The sequence below is a fragment of the Lissotriton vulgaris genome, chromosome 5, assembly GCF_964263255.1.
Source record: "Lissotriton vulgaris chromosome 5, aLisVul1.2, whole genome shotgun sequence".
NCBI classification, from domain to species: Eukaryota; Metazoa; Chordata; class Amphibia; order Caudata; family Salamandridae; genus Lissotriton; species Lissotriton vulgaris.
The window spans coordinates 1,371,169,293-1,371,194,400 of record NC_141693.1 but is presented as its reverse complement, the minus strand read 5'-3'; the positions used below and the strand labels follow the sequence as shown (position 1 = coordinate 1,371,194,400).

Below are 25,108 nucleotides of genomic sequence, written 5' to 3'. Positions count from 1 at the left end.
AATACACCATAACGTGTGGTGGATCAGGGATGGGCAGGGATCAGAAGTTCTCATTGTTCGGTTTGATTACTTAATGTCTGCATTCTACTCTCCACTTAATATCCATGCATGCTTTCAAAATTTTAGCTCCACCATTTTGATATTTTTAGGTCGAGCATTCAAGGCCTCTTGTATATACTTTAGTATATACTTATTATATACTTATATGTACTATGTGGGCTCTGGAGATCAGCGCCAGGACTTGTTAGGTTGAGCATTCAAGACCTCTTGTATATACTTTAGTATATACTTTAATATATACTTATTATATACTTATATGTTTATGTACTATGTGGGATTTGGAGCTCAGCCCTAGAACTTGTCTGCTTCCGCTTAGGGACTTTTTTTCTTTTCATCTGCCTCTATTTAAAGGTCTTGATAGAAAAGGACCAGTAGAGAGGTCCGTAAAATACCGGAATCGCTTTCTGCTGAGAGACTTTCTTAGTTTTCTTTTTCTGGCAACTGCCTCTATTTAACTTTCTTGATAGAAAACGACCCCCAGAGGTCAGTAAAATACCAGAATCACTTTAGCATTCCCCTAGATTACAGTCCATAGAAATTGTCTTCCACGAGCACCCGTGGACAATATTTTGTTTCAAATCTTGTATTTTCATTGATATGACCACCGAAGGCCCTGATTTTATATTAAAAACAGAGCTTTGGACTATACAATTTCCAGTTGAAAGGCAACATTTCTCTGCATGTGTTCCCATACCTGGCGTGTCACACAGTTTGGTGCTTAATTTCCCTCTATGTTAATGAACAGTAGATCTTTCAGCACCCAGGCTAATGTGCTGCAAAACTAAATACATATAAGGTCCCAAAGGCGAGACTGATTGCATTGCAAATGCTTGTTTTCTTTTGCTTGCTAATACTTGCTTAGCAGAGGGAACCGTGGGATGCCCTGCACTATGTGGTGTTGTCACCCATTTGTTCAAATGTGGGGTTCCTTAAGAGCATGGTGTATGTCACCTGAACATCATCAATTCCAAACAATACCTCAATCGAATTGATTTGCACGACACAAATAGGTCCCTTAGATCGTAAGTATTTTCTTACCAATCTTGCATATTATCTGCCTTTTGTGTAGAATATGGATACTCAAGTTATTTAAGAGTACCCTCTCTAGCAATGAGACTTATAGAAACAATCCAAGTAATGTTTGTTCCCTTTAAATGGTGATTTTGTGTGTTACTTAATTGGTCTCTTATAACTGGCTGCATGACGGGGACAAAAATGCTGCTAAATGTTGTCCGAACAACATAAACATCACTATAAATTTCTTAGCAATGTTTACAAAACATCCCTTTTCGCTCCTAAACTCCTCTGAGTGCCTGTCTTGAAATGAGTCTTTTGTGGCTTTTAGTAGTGCGCCTCATTTTCCTCCCTAAACGTTATCACAATTTTGCATTTTAAGATAACACTGAAGTGTTTCTTCAATGGACCAATGAATCCAGCTAGACTGCTGAGTAACTCATATGTAAAATTAACTTGAAATAACAAGCATTGGCAAAGACAATACGTCTCACCTTTAGGACCTACTGACTTTGTCAATCACTTTTATCCATGCTGTACAGCATTCCTCATGCTGTGCAGCATGGTTAAATAAGAAAAAAATTGAATTGAATAATTTTGTAGCCACGCCCACTGCGCTTGCGTTTGTCTTCAAAATGATGCAGCAGTTTTTTTCTTTTAATTTGCCGATCGAACTGAAAAAACGTTTTTTCTTTTTAAGACGTGTGGGGAAGCAACACAGGTGGGAGGTCTGGAAGAACACAGATAAAATGGGTAGAGGGGAGCAACACTGTTGGAGAGTGCGAAAGCCGCATGGGGAAGTGGAGCCCGAAACAACATGGAGGGCTGGAAGCAATATAGAGGGTGTGGGTGTGATGGAAGCAACACGGAGGGGACAGTGGGGGAGCAAATGAGCAAGAATGAGAGCAATGTGGACTGCAGAGGGTGCCTGAGAAAATCAAGCCTGCGAAAGAGAGAGAAATATAGAGCTGGGTGATACACAGGTGGGAGAGCAACGTGTAGGCACACAAGGGCGATTGAATCACGAAGAGGTGTGGGGGGGAACCAAGCAGGTGACAGAGATCCGGGCAGAGAGCCAAAGAGAAGCACACTAGAAATTCAGCTGGAAAACACATCCACTCTTGTGCAGTGATTGAGCTAAAAAAAAAAAGTGCCAAAAAAATGATGAGCAGTGAAGGGACACAGAAATGTTTCCGGGCTCCAGAGAAGGGACATACGCAAGAAGAGATAGAAAAGTTCATGCATTCTAACGTATAAGAAACAAGCAGTTGAGCATGATTATGAAGCTAGTCTGATAAGCAGTGCGTGAGCTCTAAGCCCGTTGTAAGCGAACAGTACATCTTACACCAGACAGCTCATGTGCTGTGTGGTAGGCACGACCTAAACAGGCTTCAAGCGTCATAAATAACACTTTGGATTGTGTGTTTCTCCATTTATCATGACATTCATAGAATATCTGTTCATGAAAGTGTGCAAACACATTGCAGTGGAGGCAACATAGCATCAGTCACCTTTCAGAAGAGTGTCCCAAGGATAACAATTGCAGGATAGCTCCCTCATATGCATTCTGTAATATTGAGACCTGGAATGCAATATTCTTTGACGGATGCATTGCTTGGGGGTAAACGAGTGGTATACTGTTTGAACCCTCTTCTCTTGAAGCCCCTGTTAGGTTCTCAGTGTGTGCCCTAAAACAATCCTTGATTTGAAAATCCTTTCATGTCTTTGAGAGAGGAGATAGGTAGCTGTAAGCATGCCTAACGCCTGTAGAACCAGTCTTGCCGCCCCACTCACTACCTAAACTAATTCTCTGTCGCTGGCACAGTTTTAGTTCTTGGTGTATAAGTATTCCCATACTAATGACAATCTGTTAAGTAAAATCCAAATGCTGAAAGTACGAATGGACGTCACTGAAGATGCAGAGATTCCTACTACTTTCCAGCATTACCTCAACATTAAGTGGCTGGCTCCTCCGTTATGGCGGAGGAGCATCGCCCCCCCCCCTGCAGAAAGCCAGCAGCGGCAAGGACATGAATAAAATGATAATAAAACGTTGTAATTATCACTTTATTTTGCGCCCTGCAGGATGCATGCCATCCGAGCCGAGGGAGAGGCGGGGACAGCCACAGTGACCATGCAACTTAAGCACCAGGGAGGTTCACTGCTCATGCGCACTTAGCCTATCTCCACCTAGCTGTGTTGTACAGCTGGGAGAGAAACCAACACATGCTCCCAGTCTATGAGCGCCGAACCGAGGCGCTCAAACCAATCCCAGCATTGCTCACATGCTGGGAATGGCATTCCTAGCATGTGAGCAGCGCTAGGATTGGAAGCTGGAAGCCTGCGCAGTGTGCACCAGGTTCCTGCCAAGGACGGTAGGATTGGGAGAAAGGCGGCAGCCGTCGGAGCAGGTAAGTGCAATTTTATTTATTTTTTATTCTGTTTTTTTGGTGTTCCCTTCCCTTGCCCCAGCACTTCACAGTACGAGTGGCGCTCCTGGTCAAGAGCTGAACCAATCGATTTTTTACCATTTTTCAGATTGCCATTTGCCTTTAACAAACCCAAACCGTCCATTCCCTGATCCTTTACAGATGCACATGCCTGCCGTCTTGAAAAAGTATCATCTAGTAATCCGTCCATTCCCTGATCCTTTACAGATGCACATGCCTGCCGTCTTGAAAAAGTATCATCTAGTAGTCCGTCCATTCCCTGATCCTTTACAGATGCACATGCCTGCCGTCTTGAAAAAGTATCATCTAGTAATCCGTCCATTCCCTGATCCTTTACAGATGCACATGCCTGCCGTCTTGAAAAAGTATCATCTAGTAATCCGTCCATTCCCTGATCCTTTACAGATGCACATGCCTGCCGTCTTGAAAAAGTATCATCTAGTAATCCGTCCATTCCCTGATCCTTTACAGATGCACATGCCTGCCGTCTTGAAAAAGTATCATCTAGTAGTCCGTCCATTCCCTGATCCTTTACAGATGCACATGCCTGCCGTCTTGAAAAAGTATCATCTAGTAATCCGTCCATTCCCTGATCCTTTACAGATGCACATGCCTGCCGTCTTGAAAAAGTATCATCTAGTAGAATCTTATAGCAGCATCCAACCTACTTAGGGAAACATCAGACGTGGATAACTGCGAAGCACCACAGGACACTGCGCATTGGTAAAACAGGCTGTATGGACACTGCTGACATGGACAGTGATGCACTCATAACCACCCCATTTTAGCAGCCTCGAGAGCATACACAGCATGATGGCAATACTCTGTGAATTTATAAGTTAATAAACATCTGCTGGAATAAACACTAGAAAACTGAAGTGTGTGTGGCGGACACTCATAGAGGTAATGTATACATGATCCAAGCCCCATACTGGATTTAGCAGCATTTATGAAAGGTTTTTACAGGTGATAACAGTTTCCACTAGTTTTTAGGAAAAAAGAGCGCAAAGTTGATATAGATGCCTGGTCTCATCTATCTTGAAAAAGCAAAAATGCTGCAAATAAATAATGGGTTAGAATGGCTGAATTTGTTTTATGTGCTTTCATGCTTTTTGTTTGAAACCTGGATGTCCTTCCACTAGTGAATTGATATGTACTCTGCACACGCTGTGTGAATTGTGAACAGCAATCCTGTACATTTCATAAATGCCACTTCCTTTTTGGTTTCTGGTTCTGTGCAGATTGTGAAACATCTTTGTTCACAAGGGACCCCTCTCAGCTGATTGGGGCAGTCATTCGTACGTCCTTGAAGAAGAGCACCATGGGCTTTGGATTCACCATCATAGGAGGAGACCGGCCAGACGAATTCCTGCAAGTAAAAAATGTACTCAAGGATGGACCTGCTGCCCAGGATGGGAAGATCGCGCCTGGTGAGTTGTGGAAATCTTTAAGAAAGCAGCAATTTGAATTTAAACACTGTGGGAAAAGATATAATTAACTTATAAAAGGATTCATTGCATTATGCTTCAATAATCTTTGCTGTATTGAAGTGTTAGAGAAACTATTTTTAATATTCCAGACTCAGATGCCACCCTCACAGTAGACCATCAGTCCAGGGTCAACTAGATGTGAGTCATTTGGTTTCTTTGCCTTTGATGGTTAGAACTTTCTTAAACCTAGGAAGTTAAAGGCATAGGGAGGGGCTGCAAGTAACAGCTGACCCAGAAATACTAAAGGTCATCCTCATATATTATATGATAGGATAGGATAGATATTTTATAGAGCGTGTGTGAACAGAAGGAGATTGAGTAGAGAGCCAGAACATAAGGTTTTAGTCTTGAGGGAACAGCCAAGTCTTCAGCGTTTTCCTAAACAGCAGACGATTTGGTTGGAGTCTCATGCTTGAGGGCATTTGCTTCCATAGATTGGCCGCACAAAAAGATAGACTCCGCCTCCCCATCTTGCTCTATGAAATTTTGTTGTATTTGCTTCCTTCTTAAATCTCTCAAATTTAAGGCATATACTTAAATACATTTCATCAAGAGGATCTACATAATTTATTGATAAGTACATTTGAACAACCATGTATTCTGTTTGGTTTGAGAGACAAAGTGACGTAAAACATCCCTGGCGTTAATCACATTTAGTGCATTCGGAGATATAACCAGCATATGTATTTTTTTAATCTTAAATGGTGTGATATGTTGTCAACCCCAGTACCGACTAGAATAGCAGTAATCACTGTTGTGTTAACGTCCTTCATTCTGCCTTTTTCTTTGCTCTTTTGCTTCCACTCGCCCTTGTTTTTTCTGTATTTTTATCTTTCTATCTATTCTCCCTCCTTCCTTTCATTCTTTATCCCCCTTTTCCTATTTAATAAGTGTCTATTTGTTTTAGATGGTCTACTTGAGGTTCTCCAATGAGTTGTGTTCTAAATGAAATCATGTAGAGTGTCTTCATTGTACTGATAACATGTTGATGTGTCTTCCTTTCGTATGACCTATGAATGTGCTTTTGACTGTGTTAGGTTTGAAATTAAATCTGAGAAGGAAGACATGATTATTGTAGAGACGGACATAAACATGAATTTATGATGGTTGATGCTAAAATGTGCTTTGCTAGAGCGGCCTACTGTTCCCACATCCCGGGTGTATTGACGGCCTTCTCAATATGTGTTTAGTGTGTACAGAGTGCTACGCAACCAAATGATGGATGGAATGCTGAATAAATCATACATTCGCCCCAAGTCTAGAGATCTGGGTTAAATCCATCGTTCTTTTGCTCAGCATGCCACCCCAGTTTAGACCCAGCCATATGCAAATCAGTCTTGACCCTGTGCCTCATGGAAGCCAGGTCCTCCATGAACCGGAAACAAGCATCGTGGGACCGGTTTCTGGGTATTGCCTTTCATCAGCCAGGCTAGCTTGAATCCAGTGGCACAGTGAGCAAGGGACCCACATCTTGGCATACCCATCCCATCCCATGGAAACGTGAGCTAAAAAATGATGGATTCAACCCAGATCTGTGCCCTGTGGTGAGTGCTGAAAGGTTTCAGTGCTCTGTTCATTGGCTCCTTGTGTTTGCTTTGTTCGCCATAAATTGGCAGGGTATGCCCAGACATGGGTCCCTTGCTCACTTTGCCACTTGATTCAATCTAGTCTGGCTGATGAGGCTGTTAGCCCGTAACCGGTCCCAGGATGCTTGTTCCTGGTCCAGGGAAGACATGGCTTGGTAGTTCGGGCTGGACTGTTCCCATGAGGCACAGGGTCAAGACTGATTTGCATATATAGCTGTGTCTGAAGTGGGGTGGCAAAGTGAGCTACAGAACGATGATGGATTTAACCCAGACCTGTGACTGGGGGTTAGGGTCTGAAAAGTGTCAATGCTCCTTCCATCCTCTCTTTGTGTTTGTAGTGTGTACAGAGGGCAAACATTTGGTATTTGTTTTCTGTGAGTTCTTCTTGGGTGGCCAACAATTTCTTATTGTATGGCTGTAAATCTTTAAAGCTTCTTTTTATTACGTTTTCCACTTTCAACATATAGACCACCATTATACAAGGAGGATTCAGTAATACCACCTATGTAGAACTAGTGATATAAACCAATAATGCATAAAACAGTTCAACCTAAATGTTCAATTATGTGTGGTTTTTCTAACCTTAAATCAATTCCTTGTCTGTATCTAGGTGGTGTCACCTCTGCCATCCAGTCCTTTGTAGGATTACCAATGCCGTAAAGCTCTGGATCATGCCTTCTAGTGCAACACAGTTCGCTCAAAAAAATTCTACTTACACCAAGTTCCCCCTTTGGTTTAGTGAGAGTAACTTTAGCTAGTAGTCAGGGCACACCTTCTCTTAAGGTTAAGTATTCTGGCCACCTCAGTTACTTAACTTTCATTTTCTGCTTAATTTGTCTAGCCACATGACAGCGCCCTCTGGCACCCTATACTCAGCTAGTGTGATTTAATTCCTAGAGGACAGCCCTGGCTTCTTCAGACCAATTCTACTCACCCTGTTGCCAAATTATTTATTGATGTTTTGGCCCATCGGATGAAATATGGATTAGTGTGCCCGACAAACATAGGATCTCTGGGAGAGAATGGGTTACTCTGTGTTGTACTAGATGGTGAACCTTCTCTCGAAGTGGGGTTGCCGCTTGCTTTACTTTCGCCACACCAGATTATTAACGATGAATGTGGCAGAGCACTAGCAACTGTTTTGGCTCCAGTGCCTCCTTCCATAGTCTCAGCGAAAGAGTAGTCAGGAAGGCATGCTTATGGGGAGTAGACTTAAAGACCTTGAACTACTGTTTTTGCCAACTGTTGTCACTGTGGTAATAGCAAGGTTTGGTGCCTGTGAGAAATAGCGAGAAAGCTGTGTGTTGAGATACCACCCCGTGGAGAAAACAGTTAGCTCGTACAGGACAACAAATTGTAAAGCAGTGGGTGTTGTGGAGAACAGAAACATAAAGCTATAAAGCAGAACTATTGAGAGTGGCCTTCAGCTGCACATCGCATAGAATTCATGGGGCGGCAGCGCAGACACAGCACAAAGACGTTATCATTGCATAAACTTTATTGAATTTTCAGCGCTTTATAACATTCTAGGCAGACAAATGATTAAATAATTATGTTAGCAATCTTTTTCCTTACGCAATATTTTTTACTCGGCTGTTTTCTAAACCACTTGTCTACATTCCATATTGTTTTGCATATTTGGGTAACTACCTTTTATAAAAATCTTTTCAGATAGCTTTAAATAAGGTTATATTTTTACTGAACCTTGAACTGCATGCTGAATATCAGTGACAGATCTCCAATGGCCCACTAAGCTAGGACATATTTCTAAGCCTGTGTATCTACTTCCACTAGAAGCGCCTTATTATTCTTGCTTAAAGTGTTGTTTGTCTGTCTCTTTATTGGTCGGTATAGTTGCGCTGGTGGTGCACAAAGAAGACAGGAGTAGTGAATCATTGGTTGTCGTGCTTGGAAGGCCATAGCTGTGTGGACAACTTTACCCTGTTCGTCTTAGCACACCATCTTCCCTTTATTTTCCCAGGCCACACAATTTACTGGATTCGTCATATCAGTTAACGAAAAGCTCCCCCCCAGGTTAATTTGAATACATTTAGTCTTTTTTTTGTGTAACTCATCAGGGCTTGTTGAATAAAACGCGGTGGAGAAACGACTCCAACGCAAGTGCACAGGCGGTGAAACCGCCATTCGCGATAAGTGCGAATGGCGGAGTAAGGAAAGTACCCGGATACTTTCCTTACTCCGCCATTCGCACTTATCGCGTGCGCTCTCCTCTATGCTCAGCCGGCTTTCAGGACGCCACTGGCCCTACTACCCTTGCCGACCCGAGCTACCACTCCTTGGCGGTTTCACCGCCTGTGCACTTGCGGTTGGAGTCGTTTCTCCACCTCGTTTTATTCAACAAGCCCTGATGAGTTACACCTCCTTCACGGTGTGACGAAACACGTGTCGGCTGGCTACCTCCTTACCGTACTGTCCATTGTTTGACTTATAAAAACTTTATTCACACGAATCATTGACATTCCTCGCTTCCTTTTTTCAAAGCATTTCACTCTTTATGAGCAAAGAACCCAGGCACTATACTGGGACTATTAACCATACGTGCGTGTGCACAGGATCTGTTCTCAATCCGCCACTGTCCCGTCCGTCCGCGTCGTCCTGCCTGCAGTAGGAAACAAGGCAGTAGTGGAAATAGGCGGCAGTTGCACAAACACACACACACCTGTGCATCATCTTATATATAAATACACCGCACTGAGAGGCAGCTTTCAGTCACGCCACAAGGTGGGGTTTGACGCCAGTATTACACAAGTTGCATTTTCGAAAGCTTTTAAATCCCAAATGTGTCAATTAAGGTGCAGAGAGAGGCTCACAGGCTGCCAAATGGTGTGCGATGTGCACACGCCCGCACACATGCACTGTAGGCAATCCGCCTAGAAAAGCATTTGGGAGCATTTTTGAAAGCCCCTTACTTAAGTCTTGCAGACAACGCATGCGCGTTGGCTTAGAGAGACATAAAAAGGGCTCTGCCCTGGTGCTGGAAAAGCCTCACAGGTTAAGGGTTGAACAATGTTAGCAAATTGTTTGTTGCCACATGTTACGTCTCTTACACTTTAGGGCACCAAGCATAAATACTAACTGCTTTTCTGTAGATGTTACTTGATTCAGAGACAAAACCCAAGTACTAGACACCTAGCAAGCAACTGCTTCCTCCCCTGCACACACACATGTGATGAACCATCATAGAAGACCACAGGGAGATGCTGTTGAAAATGATTGAATGTTGACCTTATTTAGACCTGCATGTGAATAGAGTCTGAATGTAAATCATGGCTCACATCTCAAGAACATCTAACATATACTCTACTGACTAACAAAAGGCGCTATGCAAAAGCTTCCATCATGCCAGTACAAAGCAAATGCCATTTTGGTTGAGTTGCTGGATGGCCGGCTTCTTTTAAACAGAGTATCAAACATAGGTTGATTGTGAGCCCAGTTCATTGCTGTCTACTGACAAGATTATGCTATGCATTTTAAAGCTGAGATATTAGCCAACTGTTTGTGGATCCCATGCAAGAAGTCATGTGTGGATGTTTAATGGAAGTCTTTCTGCAATACAAAAATACTATAGTACTTCAATATTTTATGTGGGTGTATGTCCTTGCGTCTGGCAGGTATGGACCTGATTAAGAGAGAGTTCTTGAGACCTGCAGTTTCTTATGCTAACCTATAATATTTCCAGTTGCGATTTAGCTTACCACTTTCTGCGTGTGACTTAGTGCTTAGTGAACATTAAATTCAAAAGTACTTTGTGCACTGATTTGCTGTGCTGAATTTAAGATTAATAGGTTGACAGAATGTTATTGACCGAGCAATACATATGTTTGTGTTTGCATTGGTCTATACACTTAGCAGAACATGTTATCAGACTGGGCCAGACTTTCCACATAGCAGTTCTTTATTGTGTATTTTGGAAGTGACTATTTCATTATTAGAACAGGAGGAATACTCACTTGGCAAGAAGCTTTGTCCAACCAGTTTGTTAGCATCTGTTTAGGCCACTGCGTGTTCAGTAGATGGAGATGTATTCTTGGCATGCCTGTTGTGTTTCTCCCACATAGCTGTCCCTTGGGAACTTCTGATATGTTTTAAGTTTTTGTTTGTTGGCTTAGCTGTGTATGAATGATCTCTGTGTTTGCCTTAGTTTACTCTTTGCTTCTGGGTGGTGGCTGGGGTGCATGATTAGCCGGCCTCATCTCTTTTGAAGTTGCAGGGTGTTGCTCATTTTAGCTTCTATTGTGATTCAGTGGGAATTGATTGCTAACAAGTTACTTGGACTTGGCAAGGTAGCCCACTATTTGTAGGCTGTCATTCATTGTTCACATAATGCAAACCGGTATCAGCGCTATACTGCGCGATAATTGACTGAACATGTTATGCTTGCCACGTCACCTGAATGAACCAGAGCTGCTCAGTGTGGTTTCTCTAGGTCTGTGTTGTATATGGCAATCTCTCTGGCAGGTTTTTAAACATTGGTCGAGTGATCGAAACCATTGTGTACAGAGGTAAGCTATCTGCCCACTACCCTTTTTAGGTCGAGCCTGGGCAGCGCATGCACTGCTCTGTGAGCCATGCTATATTGGAGTATATACTTGAAGCCCCGTCCATATTTGTCATTGGCTTGTGTCATTGTCCTTAGTAAATGCTGGCTTCTGATTCGTTATTAGGGTTGTTAGTCCCTCCTTAATACTACCTTGTCTTTGTAACCTCCCATGAGAACTGACCCTTTTACTTCAATTGTAACACTGAATGTCTTCTTTAGTCTGTAAGCACTATTTTCTTCATGAGTTTCTCTTACAGACGCGCGCAGACCATTGGTAATGACTGTGTGATATTTTAATGTTTACTCCGCACTTAAGACTAGATGTTACTTGGACCTCTTGCCCAGCCGTGCAGTATTTATTTTAACTTTTTTTTTAATTCTTTATTTTACTTTCTTTCGCCGTGCATGGTGCATAAGTCTGGGTCTCTGTGATTATACTCAGCCGCCCTGTTTGCTTATTTTTACTTACGGGCACGTGTCTGTGCACTCCCTTCCACCGGACTCAGCAGCCCTGGCATTTTAATTTCTGGCTCACCTCTTTGTTTCCGTTGGATAGAGTTCCCTCCCCGCTGCCGGTGCCTCTTCGTCACAGCCTGATCCGACGCCGGGTTTCCCGTTCAAGCGGAGGGCTTGTGATGAAACTAGTCACCTGACCATCCTCCACCTGGACGAGGGGGGCGGAGCTCGGCCTGAGGCAGTACTTTGGTGGACTACAAAGCCCACATGTTATTCTGGTCGCGTAGCAGACGCGCCCAACGGGTGCGCCGGCGGTGCACCAAAGGCAAGCTTGTCTGCGCCCGTCCGCCTGGGGCCCGTGAGCTGCTCAATTTCTTACCTATTCTCCCTTAGAACTCATGGCGTACAAAGTAAACTGGCCTATCTCCAAACATTTACAGACTAAGCTTGGCACCATGGGCCTCTTCTGTCCTTCTGACCTTCCTTCTTCAGTCTCTGTTGTTGGGGATGTCTATGCCTCTAACGACAGTGGAAATGTATTAGCAGCTCCTTTTACTGATAATCACGAGGTATTTTCAGCATGCCTGCTTAATACTCGCTCACTACCCAAACATCAGTTTGAGACGTTTTGTTTTCTCGACCAAGTTCAACCCGATTGTTTATTCCTCACTGAAACTTGGCTCACTCCTCTATCTTTAGCCGATATTTTAGCGGCCCTCCCTGAAAACTATTACATCCTGCGTTCTGACCGTGTCTCTGGTAAAAGTGGGGGTGGTGTGGCTGCCATCATTCACTCGAGATGGTCATTTCCATCAATACCCTCACAGACTATCCCTGCGGTTGACTATCTGGTCATGAAATCCATGTCCGTCCCCCCCCCCCGTTAGTTTGTGTGTTGTTTTATCGTCCCCCCCAGTCTATGCCCGCCTTTTCTTCTTTAGTCGGTGAGATCCTTGCGAATTTTGTTGTAAACAACTCACGCATTGTGATTTTAGGTGACTTCAACTATTGGACTGGTGACCCCTCGGAGGACACTCATTCTGAGGAGTTTTCTGATTTGCTCACTCAGCTTAATCTAACTCAATTGGTCCATATATACTTTGGACCAAATCTGGTCGGCCAATCTAGATATCTCTTTACTTTCGGTCTTCTCCTGCCTGTGGTCTGAAACTTTTTGGTTTCCTTTTCCTTGTTACTCAATCCTATGACTAGAACTCCCTTACCTACCAACATTAAGGTTAGAAATTGGGGACGAATAAACATCAACTCACTCTGCTTAATGCTTTCCACCACTAGTCCGTTTGACGTCGACTATTCAGACTCTTCCCTGCATTATCAGGCCTTAGCCATTAACTCCTGGCTTACCTCATTTTGCGATGACCTGGTCCCCTGGAAGTCAATTTGGCTTAAACGATCTCACGATACTCATAGATGGTTCTCCCCCGCCTTACAAGCCAAGAAACTTCAACTCAGACAGGCAGAACGTAAGTGGCGTCGGAGTTATGATCCTCTTGATAAAATAGTTTATTCTATAACTTTGAGGGAATTTAAACATGATATTCTTACTGGTCTTACTGCTAAAACCAAATATTTTTCCGCAATTATTCTATCCTCCCCTAATAAGCCCAAGGAAATTTTTTCTGTTCTGACTAGTCTTTCTAAACTTGATCGAGTCACTGCCAAACATCTCCCTTCCCAAGATCACTGTGACTCCCTCCATGATTATTTTTTCACTAAAATCTGTACTATTAAACTCCATATTCCCTCTCCTCCTTTACCCCCTTCCAGTGTACATTCTTTCACTGGTTTTCCACCCATTTTGACCGAGAACTTTCTTAGATTGGTGGGGTCTACGAAATCTGGCTCTTCCACCGATAGTTGTCCTTCTCACATTCTTCGTGAGATTTTTTCGGTCTGTCCTGACCCTCCTCTTGCCCTTCTTAATAAATCTTTGGCTATGGGCATTGTCCCTAATCTTTTTAAATCAGCAAAGATTGTTCCTGTTTTGAAATAGGTAGGCGCTGATCTGACTATTCCATCTAACTTTCGACCCATCTCTCTGCTCCCCTTTTTAGGCAAAGTTTTAGAGAGACATGTCACTCACTGCCTCAGTTCTTTTATCGAGGCCTCTGATTACTTTGACCCCTATCAAGCTGGCTTCCGTCCGTCTCACTCGACGGAATCAGTCGTCCTTTCAGTTTTGGATGAGCTTAGAGTTGGTGCCGATCATGGATCCATCCAGGCCCTTGTACTTCTCGATTTATCAGCCGCCTTTGACACGGTCGACCATCTTCTTTTGGTCGACCGTGTCCGGCTTGCTGGCATCTTAGAGGTGGCCTTATGTTGGATCTCCTCCTTTCTGGAGAACCGCCATCAGACTGTTCAACTGTCTTCCTTTTCTTCTACCCCCTCGGACGGTAACCTGTGGTGTTCCTCAAGGTTCTGCCCTTTCCCCCCTTCTTTTTAACCTTTATATTTTTCCTCTTATTTTTGCTTTACGTCAACGGAAGGTCACAGTGTTCAATTACGCTGATGACCTCCAACTTATTTTTACGTTTTCTGCCTCTCCTGACTCTCTCATTTTCAGAACACCATGATTTTCATTCAGGACTTGATGAGCTTAAACCATCTTAAACTAAACCCCGATAAGACGGAATTAGTCCTATTTGGAGGCTCCTCCAATCCCTGGTCTTCTAATTTTTGGCCTCCTTCTCTTGGCCCTGCTCCCTCTCCCATGAAATCTGTAAAGAGTCTGGGTATAAAAATCAGTGAAGACCTTTCTATGCACACTCAAATCAGCATGGTCGTCTCATCTTGTTTTTTGTGCCTTTGCACTATTCGAAAGGTTGCCCGGTTCTGTACCATTGAGGCTCTCAAATTCATTCTCCTTGCTCTTGTCATCTCTCGGGTGGATTATGCTAATTCAATTTATATCGGCATTCCTGCCTATGAATTATGCCAATTATAGCTCATTCAGAATCAGGCAGCTAGACTGATTTTTAGTCGGTCTAGATACCATCATGCTCTACCACTTTTGAGACAACTGCATTGGTTACCGGTCATCCATCAATTTTTATTTAAACTGGGTTGTCTTATTTTTAAATCACTAGTAGTTTTAGCTCCTTCTTATGTAGCTTCCAGGCTTAGAACCTACACTCCCTCCAGAAACTAACGCTCCTCTTCCAAGAACCTTTTGGTTGTTCCACGGTTTGTCATGAAGAAACATGGGGGGCTGAGCTTTTCTTTCGAGACCCCTCTATTTTGGAACTCTCTTCCTGACTATCTTCGATTCTCTCAATCTTATATGGAGTTTCGTAAAAATCTGAAGACCTGGCTTTTTACTAAAGCTTTTGAGGTCTAATGTATTGCCCTGGTCTGCTACCGGTCTGATTAGCGCCATGAAACCTGTCTGGTGTACGAGCTCTCTATAAATTCCTCCAACTTCAACTTACTGCAGGGGGTCTCTCATGCGCAGTTGTGAGCACTGGCTTGTTTAACTCATAGCAAATAAAGAGCTTTTCAGGGGCCATGGGAGACAGATGTGGGCGCAACTCAGCGATGCTTTTAGGAGAGGTCAAAGGTGCGTGATGAAAATTCCGCTGGATCTGGCGTGTTTATTTTCTGAACTAACATCTATGTTAAACCTGAATATGCTCTAGGTTTGCCCCTCAGCTCACTTGCTAAAAACCGTGACTTCAACAAGAGGCTCTTACTCTCTTTTTGCAATGTGTTCCTATGTGAAATGGATCTAAAAAAGAAACAAATTCTCTGGCTCCAAATGTCTCTTTGGACACTCTTTCCCGCAACCGCAAACCGGAAGGTATTGGAACGCTTTACTGAGCTGCGCTTTGCTCCTCTGCTCCGATTACCTGTAAAGGGTGTGCTTTCACCACCAGCCTAATATTGCTCTCGCTAAGGGCGCAAGTTGGGGGAACACGCGGTGGACGCCGTCCACCCTGCCAAGAAGTTGGGCCTCACTGAAAAATATGCTGAATTTGTCCCGGTGTAATTTGCAAATACCAGGACCCATTCAGCAGCGCCTGCAAGTTGTTGTCTGCTTTTGATCGCAAAACTCCTGCTGGGTCCATAACAAAGGGCAAATTTCAGGGGTCTACAGGCCTCCTTTTGTTGCAGTCAGGACCCTCACATCTGATGCAAATGAAGCAGAGGGGAAAAAGAGACTCACACCTTCTTAGCACTGCACACATACTTAAGAGAGGCAGCTTTTCACTTTGTTCAGTCCCTGTTTAGGAGATATGCATGCACTGTAAGAATGTCAGATGTGTTGGTCTTTCCCTGTATTAACACAAAATAATGTAATTTATATTGTGCTCACTACCCCTGAGGAGGCGTTGAAATAATTTAAGTACCATTATTTCTTCTTGTAAAGCACTAATGGTAGAGGAAGTTTACGCTGACAAAAGGCAATATTGTTTTATGTGTAGCTTTCAAAAGTGTGAATCTTCTGCCTAAATCAGTTGGGTTTCCCTGTGTACTCAAAATGTGCTCAAATGTACTCATGATAGACCTGCTAAACATATATGTGAGGGTTCAAGATCTGATGTCACTTCTTATGATGCCACTTCCTTTTATGTCAAACGCCGTGATATCATGCACGCAATGTCACACTCCGCGATGTCACGCGCCATGATGCCACTTGCATTCCGATTAACTAGCGTTTTCCCACCCATTTATTTTTTTTTTTTAGAACTTGTGCCCTGCTTTTGCTCATTTGCTTTTCTCCCCCTGCCTGCCACATTGCTCTATCTATTTACGCGAGTTTAAGCCATTGTCATTTATTGTTCTAAAAACCAAAACATAAATAAAAGGCATTGTCATTTACAATGCGAATAGCTCACGCTCTCGTAAATGCGAGACCTATTGCATCGCAGATGCTTGTTACCTCACGCTGGAGGTAGTCGTACATCTCCGGCCCTCCGATGCAGCCTGACTTTAGCTTGCTAGGCGAGTGTATCTCCAAGAGCATTTGGACTGAACCACCTTTGCATGGATGAAGGTGTGCTGAGAGCGGCCCTTTCCGCCGAGCAGTCTGAGGAGCACGATGTTCGAGGAGTCGCCAGCCTACTTCTGGAAAGTGTTGCTGTTCCCTGGACGTTCGCATATAAAAGAAAAGCAAATGCAGAGGTTTCTTCCGGGAGGAAAGCAGTTGAAATGTCTGCATCTGATTAAATGCCTCTAAAACGAGAATGAAACTCGTAGCATATTTGAAGTATTTTTGTTGACGTCCGTCATTGAATGCAACAATTGGAGGCTATACCAATGTTCCTTTCAATAATGTGTGTAAACGTGGAACCTGCACACTGACGGTAGCTGTGCTTGGGCATAGCTCACATCACAAACTGTGCTGTATCCACCTCATTTAATAATAGATTTTAATAATAACAAGCATAATCATATCTATTTGATCAACCTCAGAGTGATGAAAGGCTAAATTGTCACGAGACCTGCACCGTACTGCTTGTTCTCTTTAGTGGACTCTCAGCTGAGCTACCTCATCATCTATAACAATCAGCTGAGGCCCATGGGGCTGGGAGAGGGTTGTCCAAGGAGGGTCGTGGTGCCCGTCTGCTCAGAGTAGGTTAGGCGCCTGGCACTGCATACAGAAATAACTTTTGGGCTATGGGTCATGCGTCTCTGAGTGGCTGTTGACTAATGCACTCTAATACAACTAGGTGCCGGACGTAAAATCCCTTTTCTCAATGGGATTTATATTGATAATGCCATATTTTGGAGACGTGAGTGTTGGCCACTCATGTCTATGGCGGTAAGGGGTTGCTTCCCAATAGTTACTCTGGGACGTAGCTGCGAGCTTCGGAGTCTGTGTCGGTGTCTATCTGGGAGTAGTAGCCATGGGCGAAAGAGAGACTTAAACTCTGGTTACCAGAAGCATCTCATGAGTCGCTTACCCAAGGTTCGGGCGCTGTTTGTTCTAACAAAGGGTGAATGTTGTGCGACTGTACCACCCCACTCACTTCAGATTGGGTTTGCGAACATAGCCATGCCACCAAGGAGCCAGTAAATTACAGTGACACTCCTCCAAAAACTGCTATTTTATAGTACTTTGATCTGTCTGCAGCGTGCATAATACCAAATAATTTTTTAGGTCGAGCTTCTGTAAATTCCAGTTCTTACAATTGACCGGTTTAATTACTCCAGTTAAGTAATCCCAGAAGGATGAAAAATGGAGTTGGCCCTGCAGGACCTAAACTCGGCCTGCAGATTCCACCAGATTGGCCATTGCCAACTAAGTTCAGGGTGGATTGCATGTGGGCTCCGTCGTGGGATCGAAAGGTGAAACTCCCCTGCACTCTATCAATGCATCCAGTTCCCTTCCCACCAACTCTGAAATCTCGAGTTATTACAGTTGTCACATGCTTTTTCTTTTCATATAAGCTTTCTTCATACTCCCCTTGAAGAACCAGTGTGACAGTTCGGTGCATTTTCTACCCTGGGAAGATACTTGTGAAACATTACTTCCTTGCTCTTAGATGCGTTTCTCCCACAGCAGGCAGCCTGCGCGTGGCCGTTCTGCAGAGGTAGACATTGGAATATAAATGTGCATTAAAGGCGATTACATTTCGAGCTGGGTTTCCCCTTCACCAATTTACACACTTAGCCAAAGACAGCTCACTGGGCTAAGAACTCTACTTGAGGCTCTGCGTGTAACAAATCTGATTAGGTGCTATGCTATGTTTTGCTATCCTATGCTTTGAATTGTTATGCTATGCTGTGTTTTGTTCTGCTATGCTGTGTTTTTTTCTGCTATGCTATGTTTTGTTATGCTATGCTATGTTTTGCTGTGCTATGTTTTGTTATGTATGCTATGTTTTGCTTTGTTTTGTTCTGCTATGCTTTGTTTTATGTTATGCTATGTTTTGTTCTGCTATGTTTTGTTTTGCTATGCAGTGTTTTGTTATGCTATGCTTTGTTGTGTTTTGCAATGCTATGTTTTGTTTTGTTATACTATGTTTTGTTTTGCTATCCTATGCTTTGTTTTGTTATGCTATGTTTTGATTTCCTATGCTTTTTTTGTTATGCTATTCTGTGTTTTGTTACGCTATGCTATGTTTTGTTATGCTGGTGAGGGTGTGTGAGAGTGAGGTGGTGTGAGGGTGAGGGTGTGTGAGGGTGAGGGGTTGTGAGAGTGAGGGGTGTGAGTGAGGGTGAGGGGGTGGGAGTGAGGATGAGGGGGTGTGAGGGTGTGAGTGTGAGGGTGAAGGGGGGTGAGGATGTGAGGGTGTGAGAGGAGGTGAGGGGGTGTGAGGGTGAGGGGGGTGAGGGTGAGGGGGGTGAGGGGGTGTGAGGTTGCGGGGGTGTGAGGGGGTGTGAGAGTGAGGGTGTGTTGAGGGCGAGGGGGGTGTGAGGGTGTGTGAGGGTGAGGGGGTGTGTTGGGTGTGTGAGGGTGAAGGGGTGTGTGAGGTTGGGTGAGGGGTGTGTGAGGTTGTGTGAGGGTGAGGGGTGTGAGGGTGAGGGGGTGTGAGGGTATGGTGAGGGTGAGGGGGTGTGAGGGTGAGGGGTGTGAGGGTTAGGGGGTGTGAGAGGGTGTGTGAGGATGAAGTTGTGAGGGTTAGGAGCTGTGATGGAGAGGAAGGGTGAGGGTGTGAGGGCGAGAGGGTGTGAGGGTGACGGCGGTGAGGGTGAGGGGTTGTGAGGGTGAGGGGTTGTGAGGGTGTGTGAGGGTGAGAGGGTGTGTGTGGGTGAGGGTGTGTGTGAGGGTGAGGGAGTTTGAGGGTTAGGGGAGGATGTGAGGGAGGGTGAGGGGGTGTGAGGGTGAGGGGATGTGAGGGTTAGGGTGTGTGTGAGGTGTGAGGGTTAGGGTGTGTGTGAGGGTGAGTGAGGGTGTGTGAGGGTGAGGGGGTGTGAGGGGGTGGGGTTGTGAGGGTGTGTGGAGGTGTAAGGGGGTGAGGGTGAGTGAGAGGGTTGTGAGGGTTAGGGTGAGAGGGTGAGTGAGGGTGGGTGAGGGTGAGTAACAGTGGGTGAGGATGTTGGGGTGAGTGAGGGTGGGTGAGGATGTGAGGGTGAGTGTGGGTGGGTGAGGGTGAGTGAGGGTGGGTGAGGATGTGAGGGTGAGTGTGGGTGGGTGAGGGTGAGTGAGGGTGAGGGTGAGGGTCTGAAGTAAATGGTGGCAGGGCAGACATCATGAGACCGAGAGAAGAGACTGCGTTGTGACTGCGTTGGTCAGTTTCTGAATCAGGAGGGGCAGAGTCCGCACAGTCTGCGAGGGATCAACGTGTCTAGAGGCAAAGCATAGCGGATGTAACATTGCAGCTAAAAACGAGAAAGGTGCAAAGAACCCCGAACAAAACACGGCTTCCCCGCTAAATGGATGCAAAAAAACCCAAGCTCTCGGCATTGCTGTGGCGGGGGAGGGGGGGCGGGAGCGCATTCCTTTTAAGTCTGATTGGGGGGAAGCGGCTTGGGAGCTGATTCCTTTGAAGTCTGATGCCGAGGCTCAGACAAATGGTGGTGTGCGAGTGGCTTCCTTTGAAGTCTGATGCCGAGGCCGATGGTGTTTGATGTGCACGTGCCTGCCTCACATGAACTGTACGCGATCCGGAGGCTAGGTTGACTTTTCGGCCTGCTTATTATAATCTCGCCTATTGAACCCCTAACCGGATAGAATAGTCGAGACCTAAAAATGTTCTACAACTTGTGTAAACAGCCAGGTTTTTAAGCCCTTTCTGAAACTAAGTAAAGAGGGAACTGTTTTTAGAGTATGTGGCAATTGATTCCAGAGCATTGCTGTTGCCCTGAAAAAACTCCTACCTCCCCACATAGCCTTCTTAAATGGGGAGACCATCATGTTCTTGGCCAAACCGGACCTTAGAGTTCTTGTCGGCATATACCATTTGAGTTTGTTCTTAAACTGGTCGGGCCCCAGTCTGTGCAAAGATTTAAAAGCCAGGCAGAGGTCTTTAAATGTACATCTTTGTCTGACTGACAACCAATGCAGTTTTCTGATGGCTTCTCTTGGTGATTCGTATTTTGGAATTTTATAAATGAGGCGAGCTGCCGTATTTTGTAAAATCTGAAGTCTGTTAAAAAGACCTGATGCAAGAGTGAGATAGACTGTTGCAGTAGTCAATTCGTGTAAGGACCATTGCCAAGATCACTGTTTTTAAGAGTTCAGAAGGTACATATTTTCTGATTTTTATTAATCAACCTTAAGGAACAGAAGGATGCAGATGAAATTTTGCTGATTTGTTCTTTAAATTTAAGTTCACTATCTATTATAATCCCTCGGTTCTTTACCTTGGTTGAGGGTGTGGGCAGTGCGACCAGCTCTGGCGGCCACCAATCGGGCGTCAAGAGGGAGGGTTTATTGCCAAAGATGATAACCTTGGTCTTTGAGGCATTCAGCTTCAAGCAATTTCCGTCCATCCATTCGCTCACCTTCCTCATATGTGCGCTGAATACCTCTCCAGGGCTATTTTGCCCGTTTGTCAGAGACACCACAATTTGGGTGTCATCTGCATACGAGGCTAAGGTAAAATCAGTGTCTTTGATAATCAATGCTAGTGGCGTGACATAACAATTAAAACGTGTGGGGCTCAGTGCCGAGCCCTGTGGGACTCCACATGGTAGGGAAAAGTGCCTCGAGAGAAAAATCCCCATTGCCACATTTTACTGTCAATTTGTTGGGAATGATTTTAGGAGGCCTATTGCGGTTCCTTTTATCTCTAAGTCATGGAGCCGGTCCCACTCAGCTGACCCAGGCTCTGCCTCTGACATTTCAAAGTGAACTGCACGACCTAACAAATTTCTAACTAATTCCCATGTGTAAACTTCGAGGCACAACATGCAATACTGCCACCTTCTACCAACCAAAGTAGCAAAACCTGACACACCAATATGGGAATATTTAAGATAACTCCACACTAGAGAATTAAAACAAAACATAGCATTCGTAGTGTAAAGTTTTTAGCCAACACAGAAACGTGGTTTATTTACAGAAGTAATGTTTCCTCCACATGGGCAGGTGAAACATGTGATTCCGTATCATGCAAGCAGCTTCTTTCTCCACACCCACTCCTTGCTTTTCCCTCCACTCATTTTCCTCTACTGGACCAGCTTCATCCACACTCTTCAATAATATTAATACGTTCTGTTAGAAATTGGGTTCCTGGTTGACTTGGATGTGAGCCAGTCGTAGCTTTTCCACTAAGGCAGAGGAGTGTCACCCCACTGCTTTATGCAGTGAAAAAATAAAATATTAACTCGAGGTTATTATTTAATTTTTTTCCGTTGCTGCATCTTTGTAGCGCTGGGCTGCTCTCAGAGCAGGTGGAGTGGTTTGCAAGCACTATGTGAGCATGAGTGATTGGCTGGCCCAAGAGGGCCGCCCAAACAGGATGCACACATTGCATGTTCTCCATGCAGGCTGCATTACAGCCTGCGTAAAGAACATGCCCAGCCCCTGTCTGAGCGCCGTGTAACGGCGCTCAGACCAATCTCCGTGCTGCACTGCAATGTTGTGATTGGCTTCGGGGAGCGAGGTAGCCCTGGTGGTTCCTGTTTCTCCCAAGGAGCCAGGAAGAGGACACAGGAGAGGCGGCGGCAGCCGACCCAACCCCCTGCTCCCCCCCGCCCCTCTGCTTCTTCCAGGTAGCATCCACCACTGGTGTGAGCTCTGGCCAAGCAGTAACCATAGCCCTAGCCAATGTAAAACAGTGAAAACACCACACATAAAGGATCCCACACCAAGTCAGAAAAAAAGAGCAGACTTTAATAAATAAAACAAGACCAAACGACAAAAACCTAATCAGTAGAACCAGAGTTTTAAATGTTTAAAGAATGAACGGCACCATGACGCCTAAAAGCATAAAGCGCCAACCACACCAACCTGGTTGCACTGGTCCGGGTCAAAGGCAAAAGTTCAGCCCAACTGCGATAGAGTGCAGGTCGTATACAGTGCCAGATTAGTCCTGCTGAAGTTTTAGCTTCCCAATTTTGATGCCAAGAGTCATGTTTGCACGGAAGAAGGTCCCCGGAAGGCATTGCAGGCAGCAGTTGGCATGGTGCAAAGAGCACGGTGGGCCTCACAGGCGTGCTGGAGCTTTGCGTTGGCGGTCTCCCAGGAGCTGTCAATTCTGCTGTGAGAAGAGACATGCTGGCGGCGGCTCGTGCTGATTTTCGCTCTTAGTGGTGCGGTTCCAGTGCAAACGGGCCAGTTCACTGTCACAAAGAGCCCAAAAGCTTGATTTAAGAGCCCGCTGAACCACACCAAGGATCCAGGACCTGAGGTTCACCACTGGGAGGGGGGGGGGGGGGGGAGTGGTCAGGACCTTGCGGAAGGTGGGTCCAGGAGCTGTTGAGGATCTTATGTCCCTCAGATCAGGGGGCCAACAGACTAGCCCTTTGAGTCACTCTGGCGTCCTGGGTTCAAGGTGGTGTTGCAAGTCCAGTTTATCTTCTCCAGGCAAGAGAGCAGCATGCAGAAGAGTGACAGTCCTGGAAGCAGTACAGCAGTCTTTTTCTTGGCAGAGTATTTACAGGTCCAGAAGTGTACTGAACTAGTGGTGTCTAGGGTCCTTCTTTTAAACAGTGCTGTGCCTATGAAGATGTGGAGAAGCTTCTAGAGGCATCGATTTGTAGTGCACAGATGCTATGCCTTCCCTACCCTGACATCCTACTCAGGTGTAAGTGAGGCTTTGCCCAGCTCCTCTCTCCCATCCTGCCAGTGATGGCCATTCCAGTCACACCTAAGCTCCCATTTGTGTGGCTTTCTATCAGAAATGCACAAAGCCCAAATGCCAACTACACCCAGTAATGTAACCAGAGGCAGGCTGCAGGCACAAAATGCCAACATTCTAAAAGGAAAAAAAATTCAAAAGCCAGTGCTGATGAACATTTCACTGTTTTAACTCTGTGGTCGCACAAATTAATTGCTGCGCTCACCCTTTTATTTTTTTATCTTTAAAAAGATTCTATTGATTTTGCACTCCTAATCATAGGCAGTGAACAAACAAACCTAGAAATGAATGAATGAATGAATAGAGATTTATAGAGCGCAACTTTGCCCGAAGGCGTCAAGGCGCAAATGATGGAATATAGCCAGGTACAGAAATAGAGATACAGAGGTAGATGATTTTCTTGGGTTCCAAGGTGAATAGTTGGAGACTGATTCTCTGGATTCTTCCGGTGAGGTATGAGGTGTTTGATTTGATGGCGTCTCCTTGAAATCAGTAAATCAACTTTTGTTTCATTTTTTGGTGTTAGACAACCACAAAAACATTAAACAAAACATACCCAACAGACCTATCGTTCGCAAACACATAATACATAATTTACCAACACATTTGACAAATGTACTGCAGTTCTGAATTTCAACACCCAAACAGAGCTTTCAAACTTTTTTCTCAATATTCGTATTAGCAATAATACAGACTAGCTGCTAACAGGGATATATATCTCTGTTATAATACTTCGGTCAACATATTCCCTGTTTGCCAGTGTTGTCTTTTAGATACACTCTATGGTTCTGAAACATCTGAAAAAGCTTTTTTATATGAGCACCGGTATTATGGCACTAATTTCTTCAATCAAGGTGTTTGTAAAGCACGACAAATCATCCACGAGGGTCTCAGTGTGCTGGAGAAGCTAGCTGCTTCATTGTAAATTGTTCATTCGGGTAGCAAGATCTTGAGTCCTTTCTTGAATTGGTGGAGCAATGAGGCTGTCGTGAGGTGTAGGAGAATGTCATTCCAAGCTTTGGCCATCAGGTGTGAGAAGGAGCATCCTCCACTGTTGCTTCGGTGGATACGTAGGGAGGGTGTCTGCGAGGAAGAGGGAAGCAGATTGTAGTTGTCTGGTCGGTTGGTGGAATGTCATGCAATTGTTGATGTATGCTGATCCTTCATAGTGCAGGGCTTTGTATGTGTGGATTAACATCTTGAACTAGCATCTCTTCTGAATCAGGAGGCAGTGTTGCTTATTTAGGTGAGGTGGGGTGTGATGTTGGTTCGTCTGGGAGAGGGCACGAATGAGTCTAGTCGCTGAGTTCTGTATAGTCTGTAGTCTCTTCGGGAGGTGCGCAGTGATTCCTATGTAGAGGGTTTTCTCGTAGTGCATCCTTGCTTCTGAGGAGGTCCTGAGTGACTGGGGGCCAAGTGAAGATCTTGTGAAGCAGGTGAAAGGTTTGGAAACAGGCGGACAAGACTGTATTAATCTGTTTTTCCATAGATAGCTCGTTGTCCAAAATGATGCAGAGGGTGTGGGCGTGGTGTGTCAGTCGGCCACCATGTTCCAGGGAGAGGTGTTTTTCCAGAAAATGGGAGCTTCCGTATTGAGCTTGAGACAGTTTTTACCTCATCCAGTTGGTGGCGTTCATCATACATCTGTGGAAGTATGCTATGGTGGTGGGGGGTCTGACAGCAAGAGGATGAGCTGGGTGTCATTGGCGTAGGTGATTATGTTGAGTCTGTGCGATCTGGCGGTGTTGGCTGGGGGGGGGGTCATGTTCATGTTGAA

At 44.8% G+C, this 25,108-nt stretch overlaps 1 protein-coding gene across 2 annotated transcripts in view; it reads left to right on the top strand.

Moving 5' to 3' along the window:
- Positions 1-25,108, top strand: part of MAGI3 (membrane associated guanylate kinase, WW and PDZ domain containing 3) — a 1,323,293-nt gene that overhangs the window by 749,527 nt on the left and 548,658 nt on the right. For both annotated transcript variants that reach the window (XM_086923326.1, XM_086923327.1), the window contains exon 9: positions 4,766-4,954. In XM_086923326.1, the coding sequence (XP_086779452.1) occupies positions 4,766-4,954 (189 nt within the window). The remainder of the gene's footprint in view (positions 1-4,765; positions 4,955-25,108) is intronic.